This window comes from Anopheles gambiae, chromosome X (genome assembly GCF_943734735.2).
Source record: "Anopheles gambiae chromosome X, idAnoGambNW_F1_1, whole genome shotgun sequence".
NCBI classification, from domain to species: domain Eukaryota; kingdom Metazoa; phylum Arthropoda; class Insecta; order Diptera; family Culicidae; genus Anopheles; species Anopheles gambiae.
Window position 1 is genome coordinate 10026155 of NC_064600.1, and position 18277 is coordinate 10044431.

Here is an 18277-nt window from a genome sequence, read left to right on the forward strand (position 1 = left end):
CTCACACAGCTCAAGCTTTCCAGCCCCTCGGATCGGATCGGATCGGAATCGTTCCGGACGCGCACCGCAGGAACCATTTGTCCAGCAGTGACGGGCAGCGAACACCACTACTATACGTGAGGTGTCACTAGATTACGGATGTGGATTTCGACTTCCCGAGTCACGGCCAATATCGTACGAATAATTTCTACCATTTAAAAAAAATCCTACTCTATTCCCTCTTAGTCACACCGTTTTTTGTTGTGTAGGGTCTCGTGCGTGCGTGCGTGCGTGTGTGTGTGCGTGTTGTGAATGGGTGTTGCTTTTTTTTTTGGTTAATGGGGTAGAAGAGGCAAGCTTCCTACGTTGCTAATTCGTCGCTATCAATAGTTGAATGGTACGTTGGCCGGTTTTAGGGATCCCAGCCTGTATGTGTGTGTGTGTGTGTGTGTGTGTGTGTGTGTGTGTGTGTGTGTGTGTGTGTGTGTGTGTGTGTGTGTGTGTGTGTGGGTGTGTGTGTGTGTGTTTCTGATGTTTTCCCCATCCTCACTGCCCCGGGCACTCCGAAAAAAAAACCACCCCCTTGACGGGCAAATCCATCGCCACCCTGTTGCGGTGCGAAGGTATTTACCGCTTGTGTGTCTGTATGTGTGTGTGTACGTGTGTCGGTGCGACTGGATTCCCGTCTCTCCCGCTTTCTCTCCCTCTCTCACACACACACTCACACACGTGGCATGCCGTCCCCTGTCCCGTCGGCCAGTGAATTTGAATTGCGCGGTCGGGTGTCGGGTATGCGTGTGTGTGTGTGAGTGTGTGTGTCTCAGGTTGCTTTTCCAACATCCAACATTTTTTCCCTTTGGTGTTGGTTGGTCGTGCTCCCTTTTTTCCTCGGCAAAGCACAAAACCAACAAAATTGTTTTCGCAGCTTTTCGTTCCGCCGGGAGCATTGGCTGGCTGGCTCAATCGACCGTTGTTTGGAGTTGTCCCGGAAAATTCCGACACACTTTGGCTTTCTCCAACCTCCCGATTGGTGGTAATTGTTTGTGTTTTATCGTGAACGCTTGCAACCACCCCGCCCCCCTCCTCCCACGTGCCCTGGGAAAGATTTCACCCAAACAGTTCAGGGGTTCACAGCAGCAGTAGAAAACCCGTAGTAACCGTAAACCCGCACGGAACAGGTCAGGGGTACGCACGAAAGAAAGCAGACGTCGCCTCTTTCGCCCGTCATAGTGTGTGTGTGTGTGCGTGTTTGTGTTGAGCCGTATATGTTTGTGTGTGTATCGGTACAGTGTGCGTAAAAGTGTTGGACGTGTGTGTAGTGTGATGATGGCACCGTTTTTTTTTGTTGAGAGTCTAAGAAGGAAGCCTTCAGGAGGGGAGCCTCCCGGAGTCGCGTAACAACGTCAATTACCAGCCTCTATGTGTGTGTGTGTGTGTGCATCCATCCTCTCTTACACCCTTCCCCCCTTGAAGGAGTTTTGGTGGGGAAGAGGAAGAAGACTGCTGCCGTTTTTCCTGCCCCCCCCCCTTCTTTCCCGCTGCATGCGGGGACGAGCATCAAAAACATCCAAAAATGCGCAACAACCAACTTATTAAACACAAACACCAAGCAAAAAAAAAACGCCCCCCAAAAAAAAATCAAATCCAGCGGGCCTCTACCCTGGCTGGCTGGCTGGTACGCGCGTCAACCAACCTGAGTTCCAGCGTGCTTGTACACGAGTGCCGCAAGATGGCCCGTACCGATCGGGCGTACCGTCCCACTCGCTCGAACACGCACGTTCGCGCCACCGTCCTGCTCGCACGTTCCACGTAAAACTCACCTTTGTGAAAGGATGGAAGGAAGGGGCGGTGAAGCGCGCGGTGGGAGAGGGGGAAGGGAGAAGGTGCGCGATGGAATTTCACATCATCACCTCATTAAGCCCGCATGCCCACCGCCGGCAAAGGAAAGAAAGAGAACGGTTCAAGCGGAAGAAAGAGAGCGAAATAGAGTATGAGAGAGAGAGAGAGCGCAAGATAAAGGAAAAAGAGCACAGTGTACACCAGAAGAAAGTGATAAAAATTAAACGGACCCACACAACCACAAATACAAAATACCAATAGGTGTACGTATGTGTGTGTGTGTGTGTGCATTGTTTTCTTCATGGTGTAGTGTGTTGGTTTGTTGATCGATACTTCTGTTGCATTGGAATGGTGTGATAAAACGCTTCTACAGAGAGAGAAAGAGACAGAGACAGAAGAGCCTTTCCGAGACATTAACAAACACATTCCACAACATCGTACAGACACTTTCCCTCTCCCTCATTCACTGCTCGCTGTGGCGCGTCGAGTGATCGATGCTCGTTGATCAAGCGATCACCAACACCACTCCGATCGAGTCAGACGCACACACACACACGCGAGCGAACGCGTGCACCATTGCTGGAAATCACAGCCCCCGGGCTAGCACAGGGTGGTTCAGTGTACCCTTGCGGAGATCGCTGGATCGAATCCGCTTAATGTCGCTCTCTTGCCATTTCAAATGATCTTCTTGCTTGCTCTCTCTTTTTTACGTTCGAAACTCGAGCCAGCCTGTTGCTAGTTTCCCTACCAAGGGCGGACGCATATGTCGATCGTGTCTTTCGATTTCCTTCCGATCGCGAAATATTGCTCCGTTTGGCGTCCTGATACACACACACACACACGCTTGCAGACTTTAGGCGGAAATGTAGGCTGTGTATCGTAAATGTCCCGCTTCCTAGAGCCTACTCAGCAGGTTGTTTTTTTTCTAGTAATTATATTTTACTTATCTTTCGTTGTGCCCGTGTTGGTGCTCTTACTGTTCTACCCTTTTGCAAATGTTGTTTCTGCGTGTATGTGTGCGTGTGCTTGTCCATGTTGATAGTAGTAACAGGTATCGCAAGAGCGCGCGCGTGTATTAGAATGTTCCAACTGCACACAACAGTGTAAGCAGATTACAAAGATCCTGTTACGAAAAAGAAAGTTATTATACCCACCTGCAAAAGCCCTCTCTTTACACACCACCACTGACGCACCAGGCAGGCGGCGCTGCTATTGCTGCACACGTCCACACATTTCTCACTGTTTCTCGCTCTTTCTCGCTCTCGCTCTATCTCTCTGACTTTCTCGTGAATGGAATACAATTTTTACCCAACCAACACACCTGTCCACCAAAAGCGAATGCTTTCCTGTCCAACTCTTCGGTTGGGTTGGGTGTCCGTGTGCGTTGTTCCTCTGTGTTTGTTTTGGTTTTTCTGTGCTAATTAGTGTAAGCAGATTTTTAAACATTTACTACGTCAGTTTTGTGTGGACACCCACCTCCCTCTCTCTCTCTCTCTCCACAACATACATTTAAATATACCATCCCTTTCCCGGGGGTTCAGGATTCGAACCTCACAGTTGCTCGAACAGCAGCATCATGATGGCGGTGACGTTTGTTGACGACCACGGAACGCACCTGATAAGCTGACGTTCCAGTTTGAAGTGGTTCATTCCCGCCTGCTGCGGATAAATTGCGTTTCTTCTGTCATTATTTCTATTAAAATCGCATCCCGCTCGCCGCGCTAATGAGTTACTGTTACGTCGCTGTACGCCCTGCACATTGGCTGGTTTTACTAGCTACTACGGCATTTCCGGTGTTTCAGCCGTTGACCGCGATCACCACAGCACTTGCTAAGAGGGTCTCTGTGTGTATGAGAGAGATAGAGAGAGGTGAGTTGTGTGTGTGTGTGTTGTGTGACAATTCCGGTGCAAATGCATCTTCCTCTGTCAAAGGGTGTGCCAAATTCAAAATAAATACACCAAACAGTGCCCCTCGGCTGTACGGTGTGTGCGGGCGTGCGTCTTCTCTGGTTTCCTATTGTTCCTTCCTCTTATGAATGTGTGCTGATGTGTGTGTGTGTGTGTTTGTATGTGTGTTTGTAGTGTAGGTTAATTTTTGGGGTTATCCCGGAATCTCGACAGACGTTTGTGTGTTTTTTTTTAAATATTTCTTCTCCAACTCCCTGTCCGTTTATACAATAAGAACGTGTGAGAGAACGTGTTGCGCCTTGTGCTAGATGGTGTTGTCCATATCGATACTATATATAAATTATTTTCCTCTACTTCATTTCTCTCTCCCCCCTCTCGCTCGAAACGTTTGTGTCGTGTTCGTAATTGTTGTCGCGTGCGCGTCGTCTCCCCGTGCAGTGCAATCCTCTGTGCGAGCCGTGCGCAGCTAAGGCCATTTCCGCAAGTCACCGGAAGTTGGACATTCGCCAGAAGACGCGCCTTGAATTTGCCTACTACAGTGTGAAGCGGTCAAGTTAGCGATTACAGCAAATCCCAAGTCCCCTGCCCACTCGGAAGAAGAGGAAGCATCACTTCGCGGGGTAAGTAGAGGAGTGTGTGTGTGTGTATATATGTTTTGTGTTTGTGGGGATGGCGGGACGACCCCGGTAGCCGGACGGAATGTGACGCCGATGATAAGATACCGGTAGGGGGTGGGAGAGGCAAGCAATCACTGCTTGTTCGCCGGCGACCGATACTGCAAGCGAGGCTATCGGGCGATGCTTCCGAGAGGAGTGCAAAAGAACACGCGGCTGCCCAAGAGCATGGGCGACAAACGTCCGAGCCGGGAGCGAAGGAGAGGTTCGTCGCTTGTTGCGTGGCGACATCGTTCGTATTCGGAGGGCCGCCGGATTATGATGGTTCAGCGTACTTTCGTTGGAATCGGTAGGCGATATAAAGCTTTCCACCACTTGACACCACACACTTGAAAAACGGGTTAGAAGATGGCGCTCGATTGCTCGATGCGATATCGTGACATTCCTTCGAGTGACGCACCACCCCCACAAACTCTTATCAGCGTCGGCTCTTGTCCCGGCCGAGAAAGCGAGAGAGAGATTGCATCAGTCGAGGCAAACCATTTCAAAGTGCCGCGCCGGCTGGTTCTGATGGTAAAGACATTTGTGTGAGTGAGCAGGTAGCAATCAGAAATCTGCCCAACGTTATCGATGCTTGGAGCATTGTCGAAACATTGGAATGCTCTGATGAGTTTCCTGATGAGGTTCTTTTTTGTTGCTGTTGCTTTGTGCCAGAGAGTGGCGGACAACGGTAATTGTCAAGTTGGCCGATTATGTACATCTTCAAAAAAAAACGCTACTATTAACTTTATAAAACTCATTGTTGTTGGAGTCTTATGTGCCATGTTCCGTTGCTGACCGAGCGCTGCCTCAGTTACGCGTGACCCAACCAGACAAATCGGACTTAATTTATCCCTATCTAACCACCTAACTACTGGTAATTTCAGATTAATTTAATGGAAAATTACTAGTCGTTGAATTACCCTTTTCGAGCAGTATTGACATATCCTTTTCCTTACTTTTATTTTTTCCGATTCTTTTCGAATGGATACGGAAAAAATAGCACAAAATGTAGAACGTTTCAGATAAATTGCTTTATTGTATCGTATACTTAATTTCCGATACTAACTTTTATGTTTAAAAAAATAAATAAAACGATGATTTACGAACCACCCTGTGTAGAAATGTTTTTATTTACAATACGTTCACAATAACTGAAAACGGCGTTAGTGACGTTATTTTTGGAGCGTTAAAATATAATGCTTTTTATGCTTTCATATTGCTCTCCCATACCCACCCCGCCCATGGAGGTTCCCTACACTGACGCTGCCCGGTGACGTTGGAACTCGTTTCGCGCACTCTGTTGTATGTGCACGACACCGCGCTGCACTTGCTCACTCGCAACTCGCTTTAGTAGTTTGGTGTGGCGTGGTAGTCGCCACCTTCCCCCTCTCCAACTGGCGACATTGCTCCGTTTGTTTCCACCTTCCTGTGAACCGTCCTCGAACCGGTTCGGTGAAACCCCCTTTGATTATATACCCCCCCCCCCCCCCCTGTACCCCTTATTGCTTCCGCGTCGTAGTGTGTTGCATGTGGGCGGAGAGGGCGGAGAGGGTGCAGAGGGTGCTGACAACAATCGAAAAGTGCCCCCCCCCCCCTGTCGGCCGCACCCTTTTCCGGTTGAATGGGGACGACACTGATCGAACAAGCTAGAGAGGGAAAGAGTGGAGAGGGGAGGGGGGGGGGGGGGGCGAACATTGCATTTTTTTTAGTGCGTAGCAACCTGTCATCGAACCAAACCCTCAGTCACTTTCCGTTTGATCTAGAAAAGAAGTGTGCTGAAAACACTAAATATACGCCAGGCCGGGTCCAAGATAGTGTTCCGCTTGGGGTTTGGGGTGTATCTGATTCAGACTCGTGAATCTGAATGAATATTTTAAATGATTCAACGAAACTAATTTTCGGTTGAAAAGATTCATAAATCTCGAAAGATTCACGAGCCTCTAAAGAATCATCGAGCATTCCTGAATATTTCAAAATGATTCATGAATCAAGAAGAGATTCATGACTCCTTAGAGTTTGATAAATCTTTGGAGATTCGAATCGAGACTCGAATCACTCATCGCTGCAGATTCATATGAATAAAACTCAAACCAAGATTCATGACACAACACTAGTTCCGCCAACTGTCAGAACCGGATCACCAAGGGCTCTCGCACACAGTGCGGCACGCTGATCGACTTAAACCCCGTAGTGTACCTCCCTACAGACAACGTTACTACGAGAGGTGCAATTTTGCATTGAGCTTTTCGTGAGCTCACAACTCACAACACACACCATTGCAAACGTTACGTGCTCTTTTTGACATTGTTTTCGGCATCCAGGCGTCCGGAAGCATGCTCCGTTTTTTTTGTTGTTGTTGCGTTTACGTTACATTGGCGCTGGTTTCGGGGTTTCGCCGCCTCTCCGGTTCGAAATCCGAACAAACATTATTGTGCGTAATGGAGGGAAACAATCGCTCCATGAAAAAAAAACAACAATTCCCTTGCATGTGTGTATGTGTGTGTGAGAGTGTGCGTGTGTGTTTCTTCAATCCCAACATCATCGGCACACATTGCTTTGGTTACGCGTGATAGGGTTGCAGTTTGACAGGAACAAGAGTCGTCGCGCCACACACCCAATGTGTCGGTGTATTGTGTATTGCTGGCGGAAAGAATGCACCGACCAGCTGAATATACCCAGCAAAGGTGTAACGTTTTACCCCACTGCCTCTAGGTCCACCACACGCCCCTTCTTACATCCCCGCGCGCGCGCTCGCGCGTTCCGAGACATTCCGATACTGCGCCGATAAGGCTTTTCCGATGTCTCGCGATGCGCGAAGGGCCCCACACATTTGGGATGGATTGGTTTGTATTTTGCTGGCGAGCGAAAAGCAATACACGCGTTCACAATACGTCGAGTGTTTCGGGGTAATAGGTGGTGTGGCGTTGAGTTGAGCGTGTTACGTGTAATACCCCCACACGGCCCGTTACAGTTTGGTGTGCTTCCTTCATCCGCATCCCACAAACCGTTCAAGTAAGCTGAGGAAAGGAGGGGGGGACAAAGAAGTGAGTAGTATCACCAACCAACTCACCAACCAAGTGTCCGTGCGGTTGCAACATCACCAATCCCGATAGCAGCGGCATTTGTGTGACCCACGAGAAGTAAACGTGGCGCGCGTCCGTACCCTGAGCTCAAAAAGAAGATCGATAGGTCGCTATATTATAGGGATTTTTTTGGATGGGTGTAATTTAAGCGACACTTTTCGAAATCCTAAATGTCTGTTTAATTTTTCTTATATTTACTATTATTCTTCTTCTTCTCCTTATTTTAGCAAAACACTTCACCACATCCATCCACGTAAACGACATTCGGGCCGCCGAGACAGCTTGCGCTCGCTTGTAAAGACATACAGCAAGAACACAGGCAACAACAAGGCTCTGCGTATCAGTTTTTTTTTTCAAATCCGAATCCTTCCTTCCCGGTCAACTTACTAACCGCCCAATCAACCCAATCAAAATGCCGAAATCAGTAAGTACACAAAGCGCTTCTTGCATTTTTTTTTCTTTTTTAGTTACATTACTATTCTCTCCGCGAGTTACGCTCGCCAATTCTTCTGCCGTACGATTGCTTCCCGCCGAGTGATCCCGGCGAATCTCCGGAGCAGCAAAGACAGTTCGCATAAAAATGCAATGTTTATCGCCAGGCACAAGACTCTATTGCGCACAGATAGCGCAAAGCCGTCGTCTTGCATAAGACTCGACGGTGAAAGGGGCAGCCTCGCTTTAAACGCTTTTGACGCCTTTTGAGTATTGAGTACGTGCTACTGCTAGCAAATTAAGAGATCAATCCAAACGCTAATCAAGAAAGTGTGCATTCGCAGCAAAAAAAAAGAGCGTATAAGTCAAATATAGGGAGGGCACTCTTTTGGGCTTTTGGGCGGTGGTGAAATTCCGACCCAGGAAGAGCGCGCTTGTGCACACAATGTGTGGCGTCTTCGTCGGCTCGGCATAGTAACGTAACGAAGGGAGCGCGGCGATTTGAATAGTCAATCGGAAGTGGTCTGCCGTGTGTGTGTGTGTGTGTATGTGTGTCTCCAGGGTTGTGGAAATTATGGGGTAGAAGACGGCATACCTGAAGTATCATCATCGTTGTTGCGGCTGTTGCGCGAACCTGCTAGCACTAAACCACAACCCCTCGTACCTGGCGTGCGTGCGTAAAATCGGCAGGGTTTCTCTTTTGCTTTGTTTTGATTGTATCGGAAAGCAATAAAAAAAAACACACACACACTCCCCAACTACTACCGTGTGTGTGGAGTTTGTGGCGTGGTTTCGAGATTTCTACGGTTTGTGGGAAAAGCTTCGTAAAATTGTTTGATTTACTCTTTCGCGTGCAGACATAACATGAGCAGGACGTTGGAGAGAGGTTTTGGGATGATTCCGGGAAGTTGTGTGATTTGCGGTAATGTCCCCCTGGCAGTGTGTGCTTGAAATGTCACATGCCCTCAACTTGTGAGAGCTGTGTGATGCTCTACGCTCTTCAGAGATGTTCCTTGTATCACAATAATATCAAGAATTCATGTCATCTGGAGCTGTCAGAACATTATGACGCTCGCAATGATAGTTCTTCAATATCTCTAGCAACTCTTGTAGATTTATGGTCCTCATTGATAGAGCCTGGTGAAATCTCAGAAAGACTGTATTCTACAAGTTCCTAATAACTCACGCCTGTAAAGCGAAGCTCAAAAACATCTAAGGTCTGAGACTAGTTCTCAGCTCCCATTGACTGGATGTCTCCGACTGATGCAGACAAGTGATGTCAGGCGGGAGAATCAGCAATCGCACAACTACTCCCCACTCCAAGCGTTACGTAACTGCTGGGGAGGGGGAAGTACATAGTGGCAAACCATCACGTGTTCTACTGTAAGCAACAACGATAGAGCATGACAAGCTCGGGAGTGGGAGAGTGAGGCAAAAGATGCAAATTAGTAGCATTAATCACCAGCGTGTATCCGTCTGGGTGATGCATTCGTTGAATTTTCTGCTAGAGTAACACCCGAGCGTGCGGCTCCAGGCTTTGGTTTGTTTATTCCAATAATTCTGATATTGGCACAGTGCACGGAGAAACTGTTACATTGAAACGATGCCAACCACTGCTACATCCTATCGATTGATGTGGAAAACTTGGCAATCAAACGATGGTGGCAGCTCCGCAGCACGGCCTAAGGTTCTGCTGCTGCAGCACAGTAAGCCAATTAGTGCGGTCTGCTGTCTGCGGAGTTGGGTGGACGTCACCATCGTCGCGGCGAAACACACATGCGTGCTGCAGCAGCGAAAGCCAAACTCTGGCCGCAACTGTGTTTTGTCAAATTAACAAAAAAAAAAAAAACAAAACGACCCCCAGCCACCCCGACGATGACGATCACCCGATTGACGTGTACGCGGCGCGCGGGCAAGCGGATGTTTCATCTGTTAGCTTTGCGGCGCGTCACTGTTTGCTTAAGCGCTAATTGCTGTTTATAAAACGCGGCCCCGGCACTGTACTGATTCTGGCGATCGCGTACGCCATTGCTCACTGTTGTTGATCTACAAATTATCTTAAAAATAGTCGGAGCCAGCAGTAAACGCTTGAGACCGTACGTGTATACAGCATCAGTGGCACCATGATGACGTGCGCTGGCAGCGTCCTTCTCCCTGGCAGCCCGTGCAAACAGTAGCCGGCGCAGTTTCGGTAATGTCAAACCACCAAATGGCAATGCAAATATACTTCTTCTTTGCATATCTGGCCTGGTGCGATGCCGGTGGATGCTGTGGAAGGCGGGGGTGGTAGCGACGGGAGGGTTACAATACAACAAGCGCGGTTTTTTTATAATTATTTTACACCTCCTACCCCCTACCCATTATCAGCATTATGCAGTTCTGGGCTGCAGTGAAGAAAACGAATCGGAAAACCGGTCGTTCCGGCCGCGAATCGTGGTTCGGAGTGGAGTGTGCTGCAACGGGAGTGGTCCAAGGACAGCAGCATTGTTTGCGAAGTCGCTAAAAGATTGGTACGCGGGCGGGTGACAGGGCGGAAAGCGGTGGGTGAGGAGAGAAGAAGGCTGGCAAAAGAATCACACACATCTTTTCCATGACATCATCATCGTCGTCACCTCTAGGCTCCGTTTGTTTGTACTTGTTTTGCTGTTTTCTACACCCGCACTCCCCCTCCCTTTCCCATCCACTGCCCTCGTATGCGCGCTATTGCCTATTTTGGTGTGTGTGATTCATTGCCTGTCGTCCCGCGCCGGTCTCGCGGTGGTTCACGTTGTCCATGTTGTGCACATGTGTTTTTTTTTTCTTCCTTTTTTAAACTGTGACCAAATGTTGCTGTGTGTGCCATGCCACGCTGGCCGAAGAAAAATAAATCGATGATAATGAGATCATTTTTGCGCTGAAAAAGAAACGGGAACGGTCGGAGAAAGAGCAGGATCGAGAATGAGAGAGTGAGAGCGCTTCGTTTCTAATAAACTCAGCGCAGTGTGATTCAGACTCGGTGCGATGGGGGAGCACTAGAAATTAAACCCGGCAATACGATCGATAATCAATGCCATATTCTACCGCGAGGAGAAGCAGTCGGAATTACGCTAAGAGTATTTTGGGATCTGCAGCATCGATAATCGATATGCAAGGGAAGATGGGATGGGAGAATGTATTCGCTTAAATTCGGTCCGTCTTGCGAGCGCCTCGGTGGTCCAGTGGTAGACACACCGGTTCATACAATACCGAACGTGGATCGTTCCTCCTTCCGACCAAGCGTGTGACCCGTTCTTCCCCACATCCCGTCCGACCTCTAAAACTTTTACAGTACTCCGACTAATGCCACAAAAACGTAGAACGTGTCTTGATGTTGTGTTCTGAGGAGGAAAATAAAAAAAAGCGATCTCTTGCCAAACCCATCTTGTAGATGACGACAGGACATTTAATTAATATCTCTCAGTAAGCAAAAAGAACAAGCAGAACCGAAGTACGAGAAAGAAGCACAAAAACATGTGCAATATCAATAATAACAATGGTGTTGTCTCCTTTGCACGCCCGAAACTAAAAAAAGAGGTCAAGTATGTTCATTTGAGCTTCTTCTTCCCGTTCTTCATTTGCGCAGTGCTAACGAGATTCTTTTTATTATAGCGGCCAACGAAACATTGACAGAGAGAAGAAGAGTAAAAGATTCCTCAACCAATCATGACTCTTGTACAAGTAATATTTCTGATAACATCACTCTACCTCGAACAACGTTTTCGATCGATTCGTAATGGGGATTTTGGTGTGCGGTGCTGTGTATGTTTGCTTGCTGTGATTTCCAGACTAGCAGCTGCAATATATACTACCAGCCGATAGCGATAGAGAATGACCGGAAGAATGCTTCTTTCCATGTTGTTCTTTTCCGTGACCGTGGTTTTATTGATAAACCACACTTGATGCTTTGCTTTCAATTCACGTTTTTTTCCTGCATTTTAGGCAACAATGTGAAATTTGACACAAACGATCAGTACACGTTTGTACAATTTACAGTCTACAGTCTCTCTAACAGCATGCAAACAATAAATTTGCCTGTTAATGTCAACTAAACCGACCATCTATAATCGGCTGCCGTTGGGTTTGCGACGCACGGGCGTAACGCGCCGTCACGCTAACGTAACGCTCTGCAGCTACCGCCTTACGTACTGCTTTTCCAGTAAACTTTACTGTTTTGATTTACGGTGGGTGCGAAATTCGAAACTAGTTTTTTTTTGTCACTTACAGCAGGAAATGCACATCACATCCGCTCTTGACAGTCACTCATCAGACACCAAATCATCACACAACAATTCTTCGCCCTGCTACTAGAGTAGGGGGAACAAAAAAAAGTGTTGTCTCACAGCACAGAACTGGTACGCCACAGTTTGCCTAGGCAGAGCCGGCCTGTTTCGTTATCTTATCAGTGTGTACTTCGCCCCCTTCCCTCCTCCTCCCGTCCTATCAAACCTTCCCCGCGGGAGGCATACCACAGTCTCGGAATCTCGGTTGTCGCTCGGTGGTGCAATCGAAACCCCAGTTTTGCTTTCTCCAGCACGAAAACTGACTGCCAAAGAACATTCCTTTGGAAGTGTTTTTTTTTTTTGGTTTTTCAGGCAGCTTTAGGAGCCATTTTTTCAGCGTTTTATCACCCAACCCATTTTTTTTTTTAATTTGACCCGGTGGAAATGGAAACTAAACACCACCATCGCCATTTTATGGTCGATACGCTTTAGTGTAGTGTTATTTGTTTTGTTTTTCTACAGTTAAACAATCACTAATTCGTGACGACTTGCCCGATAACCTCGCGTTTGCGCTAATGGGTGTATGAGCACACACACACACACTAACTCGTGCTGCAGTTTCGGCTGGGAACCATGAGCTCACCCGAAACACTTAGTAGCACTTAGTAGGTTTGGGTGAAACGGTGGCGGCGGTTTAGAGAGAGAGAGAGAGGGAGCAGAAAATTAGCAAAATGAGTCTCCCGCGAGGCCGCCAACCCGACCTGCCTGGTGACTCCTGGTGGTGGTGATGATGGTGCGAGGGGTATCCATGTGATTGCCCCGATTTCGTGCCGATCGTGTGCTGTCATCGTGGCGCCATCTGTCGGCCAGTACGCCGCCGGCGTCCGCCATTTGGGTAATATTAAGATTACCCCGGCGGTGATAAAACGGTCTCACCCCGAAAAACGTGCCTCGGATGTTGACCAGAGGTCCGGGACGGGAGGGGAGCTCTGTTTTATTTTCGTTTCCAGTACCTCCGAAGGACAACATCCTCCCCCGATAAAGCGAGCGTTGGTTGTCATTTTCTGTGTCACTACTCTGCAACAGTTGTCATGCGAGGGGGGGGGGGGGATTGCTAGCGTGTACGTGAGGTTTTGTTGGATTTTTTTTTCACTACCAACCCAAACGCAAACTGTCCGTGCCGCACAGATGAAGGCACGTAGGAGAGAGGGTGTTCGATTTAGGCTAGCTTGCTGGTGCTGTTCCACTTTGCTATACACACACCTCACCCGAATGCACGAAGTTGAGCTCATCTGCGCAGAATTGTTTACCGCAAACGAAGCAAACGAAACGGCAGCACGGTGCAGCGTGTGTGCGTGTCCGCCCGCGCGCTCAGTTACCAATTGTTGTGGGATTAGGATAGGGCATGGTGAAGGAAGTTGGCGGTAGAGGAAGGCAGATGGGAAGGCCCTTTACTATTATTTTCTGCTACTGCTGCTGCTGCTGCTGCGGTTTGGCTGCCGCGTGCATACGTAAACAATTCACGAGAGCGCAACAATGCCTCAATTATAATATTGCCTCTTACGGCCAGATTGTGTGCTGATAGAGTGATACTACTGGGAGGGGGGACGAGAGTCACACCAAACAGAGCCGTCGCCGTCGTCGCCGTCGGTTTTGCAGCTGCACTTGACCGCTGCACTTCTCACTCACTCTCGCGCGCACATCACATCATACCCTCATACGACTCTGGGCGTCGACTCTGACAGGGTAGTGCGCGATGGCCGCCGCCGCTGAGGGGACGACGCAAAACGAGCAAAAACGGAGGAAACAGTGCCCCGGGGGCAGCACGCCCCACGTGCCAGCGGCAGCAGCGCATCTCAGCCTCATCTGGCACGCGCGCGCATCTGCTATATGGGCGCTTGGGGCACGTTCTGGGAGTCCAGGGTCAACCATTGATTGCTGTGGTGGAGGAGGGGGGGGGGGGGGTGGGGATGGAGAAAGGAAGGGAAGCAGTAGTAGCTCCCCCTCCTCCCCGTGTGTGGAGGTTTTGCTGGCCATGATGGGGCCGCAAAAAGAGTCCATGGCAATAGCATCAGCACAAGATGCATGGGCTCCTCTCCCACAACAACAACAACAACGGCAACAACGACCTCCAAACACAGACACACACACACCTACCAAACCGGTGCTAATCTTGCGCGAATGCTAATTGTTTACTGCACGAAGATCGCACACGTGGTGTGTGTCTGCTGTGGAAGAAGCTACTCAAGAGAAGGATAGAGAGGGTGGAGCAAAACCCCAAGAACACTCTGGAAGACGATGCGTGCGTAAAGTGACACTGAAACCAATAGAAAACCCGGATGCATTATTCATGCACACTCTAAGGCCTAGCATGCCGCAAAGTTGTGAACAGCAGTGACGTGTACAAGATTTTAGTCCTTCGAACCGGATTCTGGCAACAACCCCGGGCCAACAGTGTGCGTCTGGTACCCTTTTTTTGCTCCATTTTAAAGTAGTGGTTGTGGATTTTGGTTTTTGCTGCTGCTGCTGCTGCTGCTGCTCGGTTGATCCTTGCCACGAGACACCACCACTTCCATGCCCCCTTCTTTCCTTCTTCCCATCCCATCTCCCTACGGGGATGGCCCTGAGCTTTCCATTAGCGTGTTGCGCGAGCGTGGCGCATATAGATATACGTTTTACACCACACACAAACACACACGCACATCATGTGATGACCCCGCTGGTCATGTCAGTTAGCCTTCGCGGCCGCTTTACATTGCTCCCTTAGATGCAGTGGCGGTGGGGCCGGTGTGGATGCATCTGGAAAGACGGGACAGCGTTGCGCTGTACAGGCATGATTTTTCACGATCGGGTCATAATAGCCGCTCGGTTGGGGGAGGGCCTATTACATGGTGTACAGCGTGATGGTTCGTTTTATTTCTCCACTTTTATGCCTGTCCACTAAGAAATTGCTGAATAGGCTATTAACTTTTTTTTTGCGTGCAACTTGTATCTCCCTTATTCTAGTAGCAAGCGAGGCTGACCTCGAGCATGATAAGCAAGTTTGTGCTCACTGCTTAGTCGCTCAAAGAGTTCTATTGCAATATTTATTTTTTTTTTGCTGCCTGCTCCGCTTCCCTTAAACGTTTTCGGTCTTGATGTGAGTGCCTTCTCCTCCTCCGTCGACTAATTTTTGATGATGCGGCTTCCACATTAGGACTTCCGGCACTTCTGGAATGTGCCGTTTAGCGTTAATTACCCCGGCTGCCATCTGTACCCAAGCTCTCGGGTTGGTCGGGTGGCAGGGGGTTTACGCACACGATTCAATCACCCCTAATGACGTAATAATTGCCTGACACTTTTCCTAATCACCCGCCGAGGGCAGTGTCGTGTACAGGTGCAAGGTGAGGCAGACGCTTTCTTTTTTTCTGTTACCACTTTCACTCCCGCTGTTGAAAAGAAGCGCGCTCAAGCCGAGCCGGTAACGATGGGTTGTGTTGATCGCCGTACGTCATCTAATCGTAATGCACTGTTGATGATGATGATGACGACGGGTCTATACTTAATGGTGACGCAAATATCATACCCCTGTACTCGGCTCTCTTATCTCGTGGTGACATGCGGGACGCAAAGTCGCACACACACACGTCATGCAGATGTGCTAGCCCGTTTTTGCCCGTGGTTTTTAATGAAGTTCTGCTCACCTTCCAAGGTTTCACGCCTTGTTTGTCTTATTTTTTTCTTGCTTTCAGGAATTAAAAAAAACAAAAATTGAAGATTAGCCTTATTTTTTGCACTTTGCTCGAGAGCGTTACGTTTCACTGCAGCTAGAAGTTATCTTACATCTACTCGATCTTATGGTCGGATGTTTATATTGGAGCACACACACAAAAAAAAATGAAATGCGTACGCTATCGTGCCTCGAGTAAAGCCAACATGGCGACGGCAAAACCGTTCGTTTCTCTCTTCGGCTTACGGTTGACAACGGGCTCGTCGCTTGCGATCTCGTTGCAGTTTCTCGAATTGCTTGGTGTGCGCCGTAGCGATACGGTAAGTGCCGCCGGGTAAGATGAGATCTCTCTCAGCAGCAGCGACAATACCGGAGAAGAAGGTTGAGAAGGTTGAGAGGCTAACCACCGCGCGCTCCACTCGTGTCCCCGGTCCGAGCATAATGGTGTAACGCTGCGTATAACGCTTTCGCACGCGCTATCGTCTGTGATATACCGGTCGTGTGAAGACACACTCACACTAACGACCCGTGTGCGGGGGGTAGTTAGAATTGCCCTCTCCTTCATCCCTGGTTGCGTATGCTTGTGCTTATGCGTCTGTGTGTGTGTGTGTGTGTGTGTGGTTGCGAATGCGTTACTTCCCTTACAGAGGAGGGTCGATATTGAGCCAGGGCCCGGGGTTGCGTTTCTAGCGTTGTCGGCATTTTGCGTCAGTTCTTGCGCAGCCCTCGAAGATTACGGACAGCAGCAACGGTGTGTGTACATACGCGCTTCGTATTGTATGCTCGGTCGGGAGTGTCTGTGTGGAGGGAGAGGGGGGATTTTTCCCCTTAGTGCGTGTGCGGCGATGGTGTACCCCTTACCTAAACCTACCCGGCAGAGAGGAGAGAGGATGCTTTTGACAAAACGGCTCATTTCATACGTGAAATGCGCTAAAACACGTGTGCTTCCGCGAGGGAAGGTTGAGTTGGCAGCGAGAAGAAGAAGCCTTACTAGTTGTGCTACGAAAACGCGCTATGCGGTCGTGTGCAAACTGGTCTTTCCGTTTCCTTTTTTTATTGGTGTGTGTGTGTGTGTGTGTAAGCTCTTCACTTGACATAGTGAAGGAATTAACTAACTCAAGGGGATCTTGCGGAATGTAAAATAGAATGGAAAGAGAGATGTAGTGGGTTTGCGAGAGCGAAATGATGTGATGGAATGTAGAATACACGTTTGTATATTGAAGATGTCCTATATTACTATGGCAGTTTGAAAGAATGCGATCATGCTCTGCAATCAATTTTGCAGTAGCACTACGACCTCCTCCAACGTGAGATGCAACGAAGCAGCTCCATGGTCTGATGGTAGTCGCGTCGATTGGCACAAAAGCTGGACGTGGTTCGTTTCTCATCTGTGAACTGTCGTCGTCACTCCCGTAGCCAGTCAAAAGCCAATAGGGGTATGATGGCCGTGTTTTTCGTTAGTTGTCACTAACACTCTACGAGAAAGAGCAAAATGAGACAGGCAAATTTTATTATAGAGTGAGTCAGCAGCTGACACTCACTGAATATGTAAGCACACCACGACAAGCAACACTCAAGTAAAAGTCAGTAGGGAATAAAATGTATTGTGTTTGTTGTTACCACACGCTCTTGGTGTTGGCCATTTGCAGGCTTTCGAGTTGCTTTGTGTGGTGCACCTGTCTACCTGTGTGGACACGACCCTCCTCGTCCCTGTTCCCGTACTTTTTTTTCCCTTTTCTATGTGTGTCCGTCATGGACTTCTTCGCGTTGGACACGCACACAAATGATTGTCTTTTTTAGGCCTGCGGTAACTCTGCTGCAGCCCTTTTGCTGGAGAGATGACGACGAGATACACCGGTGGTGGATGACCCATCCCTGTGTCCAGCTTCTTCCAAGTGTGCTCACCTGGCTGGGGACTCTTCTGCTGTGATCTCGCTCGCTCTCTATCTCTCGCACGAGATACTGCTGCTGCTGGGGGTTTCTCTCGTTCAAGGGACACCGCACGGGAAAGCTGCAGTAAACGAAGGTCAAAAAGGGAACGAATTTTTGACTCCCTCTCCGTCTCTACGCTTTTTGGTTTAAAAGAATTGCACTCGTGATAGGTTTCTGTTTTCCCAAGCGTGCGGGCCAGTTTTGAGTGTTGATCAAGCGATTCTTCCTCTCAGTTTCGGTCGCATCTCTTGCTTGCACTTGCTCTCTGCTCGTGGAACCCGCTTCGCAAGAGAGAGAGAGAGAGAGAGAGAGAGAGAGAGAGAGAGAGAGCGGAACGAAATTTGAATGCGCTTTTCAAACGGTCAAAAAACGGAACAAACGACGTTTGGTTTGGCGCGGCGCGTCATCGTCCATTTCGCAGTGTTTGAAACAGCAGCAGTTGGTGTCTACACATCTCTACCAATACGGGGGCTGGGTAACAGGTGCGCTTGGATGATTACT

General features: G+C 48.8%; 1 protein-coding gene across 15 annotated transcripts in view; it reads left to right on the top strand.

Moving 5' to 3' along the window:
* Positions 1-39: 39 nt before the first annotated feature.
* LOC4575958 (moesin/ezrin/radixin homolog 1) overlaps positions 40-18277 on the top strand; it is a 37457-nt gene continuing 19219 nt past the window's right edge. For 2 of the 15 annotated variants that reach the window (XM_061654250.1, XM_061654756.1), the window contains exons 1-3: positions 115-376; positions 4165-4346; positions 7693-7889. In XM_061654250.1, coding sequence (XP_061510234.1) covers positions 7878-7889 — 12 coding nt within the window. In that variant the 5' untranslated portion in view covers positions 115-376; positions 4165-4346; positions 7693-7877. Of the gene's footprint in view, positions 377-909; positions 1013-3158; positions 3688-4164; positions 4347-7692; positions 7890-16506; positions 16622-18277 lie in introns of those variants that run through there. The other 13 variants (XM_061654186.1, XM_061654825.1, XM_061654389.1 and 10 more) reach the window with 10 other exon arrangements.